General features: G+C 30.0%; 1 protein-coding gene across 1 annotated transcript; it reads right to left on the bottom strand.

Annotated features, from left to right (window-relative positions):
• Positions 1-4,569, bottom strand: LOC127698575 (leucine-rich repeat-containing protein 73-like). Its single transcript, XM_052202086.1, has 4 exons — positions 4,225-4,569; positions 3,202-3,362; positions 2,782-3,005; positions 1-1,949 (listed from the first exon to the last, which is right to left on the bottom strand). Exons 1-4 carry the CDS (start codon positions 4,491-4,493, stop codon positions 1,434-1,436), a joined length of 1,170 nt encoding a protein of 389 aa, XP_052058046.1. The 5' UTR covers positions 4,494-4,569; the 3' UTR covers positions 1-1,433.
• Between the last annotated feature and the right edge of the window lie 1,670 nt (positions 4,570-6,239).

Below are 6,239 nucleotides of genomic sequence, written 5' to 3'. Positions count from 1 at the left end.
CACATTTTCAACACTTTACTTTAAAACATTAATAGTGTAACATAGTAACATTTAAACAACATTAAATATAAAAGAATAAATATCACATAAATCTAACAATATGCATTATACAGTAATAAGTCACTAATTATATGACTTAATTGCTCAATGAAACATATTGCAGATCTGGAAGATTTACATTTATATGAAATAATATTAGTTGAAAATTCCATTTACTATTTGATAAATTATAGAGTGAAGTGCAGCAGTAATAAAAATATTGTCATTATAGGATATTAATTAAGAACCCTGATGGACTCGATTTGGTATCATGACATTCTATTAATCAACACATTCACTTCAAATACAACTATGATCTTAATTGCCATCAATTTAGTCTTAAAATGTGACTATATATATAATAGATGGAAGGTAATTATAAACCTAGAGGGTTATGTCTTTTTTCATGCAGCTTAATTAAGGGTTGTAATACATGTACTGAACATGACTTATAGTTGAATGGAGATGGTATTCCTATGCAGTTCATCTTTTCAAAATATTGTACGGATTACAATGCTACTTGTTTGACTGGGTATGGCTTTAAGATGTATTAGAAAATAGATGTCTTGCAGTAACTGTACTGATGTACCATTTTACTGCTACAGTTTTAATTTACTGTATTACAAACCAGAAAAAGCTAACTACTGAAGCAATAGTTTTATAGCCTATATTTGTGTGAGTTTTCTTATAAACTGTTAAAGTTTACAACAGCGTTACTATCATTTATGACTAGTAAAAAAACAAAATGCATTATATTTATATACTTTATGTACTGTGATTCCATACAGTTGCACACTTTAACAAATTTTAGCATGCAAGAAAGCAAATTAAGAGCATATTTTACTTAGGAATCTAAGTGCCCAAATTATTCCTATACTAGGGGTACCCCATCTTGATCAACAAGTGCAAGTGAAAAAAGACAACAGAATTAATAGATCTAATTGTACATGGTTAACTGCAATTTAACAGAATTGGTGTATATTTATTACTGTGTCTGATATATAGGACAAAAAATTATGTCCCATTGACATCAAATTAATAAAAGGATGAGTCCTTTTAGTAGAGACTATTCCATCAGATTTTGTTTATCAAAAGTTCACATTCCATCTCATTCTGTTTTTCAAAAGTGCACATTCCATCTCTTTTTTTTCAAAAGATAATAAAGTTTAATATCTTGATAGATTTATAGTAGATCAGCCTTTGTAAGAAGCTACTTTTCATAGTAACTTTTACTGCAAATGTTAATATAGAAGTACAAAAAGATGATAGCACTAAAAACAACAGAATTAAAACTGTTTTGCTGTAGTGTTTTACATAGTCTATATAAAAGTTTACATTTTTTTGAAATGTGTTTACATCATAAGACAGATAAATAGGCTCTAGTTCATCTGTGTTCAACAAAGTGAATCGTGTTTAACTTCCTTAAGTTCTTCATCAGAATGGTCTTGTTCTGGTAAAGTCCCTCTACCTGATGACACACTTACTTTTTGACCTAAATTTACACCTGTAAAATGTTTAAATGTTGGTATTGCACTGATTAAAGGTGGTTCTGTTATTTCGATTAGTTCATCTCCATCCCATAGAGAGTCACTACTTTTAGTTGTATCCTCAAGTTTTGGTTTATGCTTTCCTTTCAATTCTGGGTTTGTTTTGATTTCAATTGTTTGGACCTCAGTTTCTGTTGTTGCATCAGTAGTTTCTTCTGGTTCAGCATCACTTGTTTCATTAGAATAAATTGGTGATGATTTCACTGAACTTGCATTATCAAGTTTTTCTGACAGTTCAGATTCTGTTTCAACATCTAGTAAACTTGACTTAATAGACTTTAATAGTCTATATTTAATGTTATTTTCCCCCAAATTAATCTTCTGTAGTTTTGTTGGATAGTTCTCAATCAGATACAATAGTAACTGTAAAGAGATAATAAATGAATTGTTAAATTCTGTGTAAATATTTCCAGATAATGAATGTATTTGGACTTTTTTTGTTATAAGTTAAAAATTTCAAACACAAATAATTTGATCAATTTTACAAAAGTCAAAGTTAGTCCTGCTCACAGACACTTGATAATAAATTTAAAATTATTTTCTAGTTCCATTTAAATGAGGTAGCCTAACAAAGAGCAGTTTAATTTACTGTTAATTGTATATTTATTTGGATTCAAGGCTGAAATAACAAGAATATCACATTTCCATTTAAAAAAGTTAAAGGTTCAGGACTATCTTTAAGAACGTGAACAATTACCTAATACATAAATTTGCAAAGGGTTATGCTGCTGTCAGTGTAAAAGCGTAACACTGACTTGCCAAAAAGGTCAATTTATTAGTAAAATACAAATACAATGTATACCTACAAATTTAAATGAAAAATTACAAATTTAGCTCTGGGTGCTACATTTTGTATCTTGATTATGAAGAAGCTTCCATTCAAGGAAGGTTCTGTCCAAGTTTCATAAAATTTCATTAAAGTTTTACAAAGTTATTGAGGTCTTAAAATACTTTAAAACCAGACAATCTAAAGTTTTGGGCAAAAACACTATGGTTAGTCCATTTCAATAAAATACAGAAAAATGAAAAAAAAGATATTTTTTTTTAATTTTGCTCTGGATGCATGCTTGTATTTGATCAAAAACAAAGCTTCTGTCCAAGTTTCATTATTTTTTCATCAGATTTGAGTGAATGCTTTAACATATGATATCATATAGTTCAGGTTAAAAGTGTTACGTGAGCTGGTACTACAAACCTCAGCAAACCTATCAGTGATGCAAGTTCCTTCCAAATCAAGAACCTGGAGCTGACTATGAGATGCTAAGCCAACCAACATAGAAGATGCTGCTAAGTCACCTATCATGTTGTAATCTAGATACAACTCCTGTAAACAACTACTGGCTGCCATGGAAACACTCAGTTTGATCCATCCTTGTTCTGTTATTTTCTGATTAGAACTCATTGTAAGGTCAATTAAACCTATAAAAATAAAATAGACCAATCAAGTAAGATTTCTTTTCCATGACTGTAGTGATATAAGAATGCCTTGAAATAATTACATGAACTATGAAGACTCGTATTATATAACATAGAAAAGGAATGAGACAGCAATTCAACAACAGTAGCCAAATAGATCCCATTTCTCTCAAAACAGTAAGTAATGGACAAATCATACCTGACTTTTTTCCACGAGGAGGTAAAAGGTTACAAATGGTCTCTATAGAATCATCACTAAGGTCACAATCACCAACATCTAATGAAGCAATTGTTGGATGATGGAGCAGTGTCTTGGCTATTTTCTTCATTCCTGCATCTCCAATACTGTTTCCATGAATACTATATTTTAAATAAAACATGAAAAAATAATAATAACATTAATCCACTTCCAATAAATCAATTACTTTACATGAACAGTTTTATTTTATAATCCATAATTATATAGACAAGTTATTTATTACATTCTTTCCATTATACATGTAGTTTTGTTTTAAGTTTTTTTTCCCAAAAAAGATACTATTAAGAGTTCATTTCTTTCTACAGAAAGTTTTTAAACAGTGTGTGCCGTTTGTTATTGTTTGATAAACACTACAAAAGCAGAAAAAATATATTGTTTAATCAGAGTTTACTGACCCTGTTTGAACTGTCAAAAATGCATGTGCATGTTGTTGGCAAACAAACTTATTAAGCGGGAAAATTGCTGCTGCGGAAGATGATTTAGACACTCAGGTGGATATCGCCCTTCGAACTCTTTTATGCATTGAAAATTCTATTGACAGTTCATCATCTTCATCTGATGAAAGTATGGAAAGAGTGATGATGAAGCTCTTTTATTAAAAACAGCAACTGCAATGGAAGAAAGGAGGGCAAAACCTAAATGAATGGGTCATTTGTTGACATTGTTTTGAGTTTTGACAATCGGGAACATACATGTACCTCCTTTCCTTTTGTCAGATCCATCTTTGTTTTAGCGGGAAAAACCATGTTTAGATAATTGATTCACAGCAATGAAAGCCTAGGTACAAACAAATATATGATGCAGATCCTCCTTTTATTATGCCAAACTGATATTTAAATATTTAAAATAAAAGCTAACTAAAGCAATTTAAGGCAAAGGAGCCTTACTAGTGCAAAGAGACATTTATCTTATGTGTAGTTAGGACTGTAAGAAAGTATGATAAATAATTAATTTCTTTCTTACAATAAGGCATGTAGTGATCGATTGGCTTTTATGGTTCTACATAACAAGTCGATTCGACGTTGATCTGTTATAATTCCAACACATAGACATAGCTGCAACAAGGATTCCGAAGATTCAACCAATTTTAAAATGTGTTTCAGCTTTGCAAATGGCAGTTTACAATCTCGTATTGATAAAATTTTCACCTCATCATTTTGAAGGTCTTCACAGGCATTTTTTATCTGTTCCTCGTTTAAAGTTTGTTCTGTTATAAGAATTGTATTTGTCATAGTTTTTCAATCAGATATATAATACATCCACAATATGCACATTCAAGTCCATTCAATGAATTAAACATATGCAGTAATTAGGGGGTGCGACTTTTTACCCCAATATACCCCAACATACCCCAATATACCCCAATATACATCAAAAAACAGTTTCAACAAAATATTATTGAATAATAATAACATTTTAGGCATTTCCATGTTATTTTAACACCAACAATACTTTATTTTATAAATATATTTAATTTTAAATCACTTTTTTCATTGAAACTTGTTCCGTTCTTGTCAGCCGCTTACGATCACAAAATGACTTTTTACCCCAATATACCCAAATATACTCCAATAAAACGTTTCAGTGCAACATTCATGTTCTGGAATGATATTTTAACCATATTTATTTCAAAAAAAAATCCTGTGCACATTTGTGTGCATTTAGAAGCTTTTTAAACTATAGTTAACTCGAATACTGATAATGGTAGCACTAAAGACCAGAATGGACATGAAAATATACTTTTGTTATGAGAACAGTATTTTGAATAAAATAGAATTAATTATACATGTTCAACGATGTTTTTGAGTTGTTTCTGAATTGTTCCATGTTATTAATACTTTAAGGGTAGTGCGTTTTTGTGATTATGGAGAACAAAATATATGATAAATGATAGAAACAAAGAGGAAAACAGAGTCAAATTCATTTTTCAAAATTTATTTTCACATTGAAATATACTATTCATTGATTCTATAAACCCCATCAAGACCCTCACAATGTTGATTGAGCTGATGCGTTCTGTATTTTGAGGTATGAGAGATAACTAGTACTGCGTGCGAGTCCTGGAAAATAATGCGGATTGGTCTGTTAAAATTGTTTCAACAGATGAATTAATCAACAACATCCTGTCATTGTTTATTGAACCTGAATGACCACCTAGGGTATACATCGATATCCTGTGACACGAGTGTAATCTATTGAATAACTTATCAAATTGCACATCACTAAGTTTATAATTACAATTAGCAGTACAATTCAACTAATTCAACATTTTGAAGTCTGATGATAACTCGACCTATCAGAATTTAAAACAAGACACTTGATTAACGTCTCTATAGTATGCAAGAACATAAAATACCATATTGCAATTCTGACAAAAAGAAACAAACTATACGAATAACAACAGCAACAAATAAAACAGATAACATAACAATTATCATAATGCATCAGTAGCAGGTAAACAATAAAATAATGAGACTACAATAAATTGCTTTTTTTCTTTTAAAAACATTGAAATATAGCTGTAAATCACATGCTGATATCATGTACCATAGATTATACATCTAAGCATGTACTTAGTTTTGTTTCGTTTGGTTTTCTGCTATTTTATATATCGGAATGAAATTATTTCTAAGTACAAATATTTTTTACATACAAACAGATAGTGAAGTTAACCTCCTTTAGTGTTTCTCTATAGAATGATGATTAATTCTGTTCTCTGAAAGGAAATCCGACAAGTACACTGTTTCAATTAGAAACTAGTTATTTAAGAGTATGTAAATTTATATGATTAAAAATTGGAAAAACGATTTTCTTTCTCAAATCTTGTGGAGTCCCCTGGATATCTTCAACTTTCTCCTCTTTTAACAGAACATCAAAAGCATTTTCCTCGGACAATTGTATCATTCAAGTTGTTTAATTCTTATAGAATAGCTATATATACCTTTGTAATAGCAAAAATGCGAATTTGTATAGAAAAT

The sequence above is a fragment of the Mytilus californianus genome, unplaced genomic scaffold (genome assembly GCF_021869535.1).
Source record: "Mytilus californianus isolate M0D057914Y unplaced genomic scaffold, xbMytCali1.0.p SCAF_4, whole genome shotgun sequence".
Taxonomy (NCBI): Eukaryota; Metazoa; Mollusca; class Bivalvia; order Mytilida; family Mytilidae; genus Mytilus; species Mytilus californianus.
This window is presented reverse-complemented; position numbering and strand designations above follow the sequence as displayed.

Bases quoted from the DNA above. Each gene is read 5' to 3' on its own strand.
- LOC127698575 (XM_052202086.1), bottom strand. From the start codon at position 4,493: ATGACAAATACAATTCTTATAACAGAACAAACTTTAAACGAGGAACAG. The intron at 3,363-4,224 runs GTAAGAAAGAAA...TTTAAAATATAG, and splicing joins CGATCACTACATGCCTTATT to TATTCATGGAAACAGTATTG. The intron at 1,950-2,781 runs GTTTGTAGTACC...ATCTCTTTACAG, and splicing joins TCACTGATAGGTTTGCTGAG to TTACTATTGTATCTGATTGA.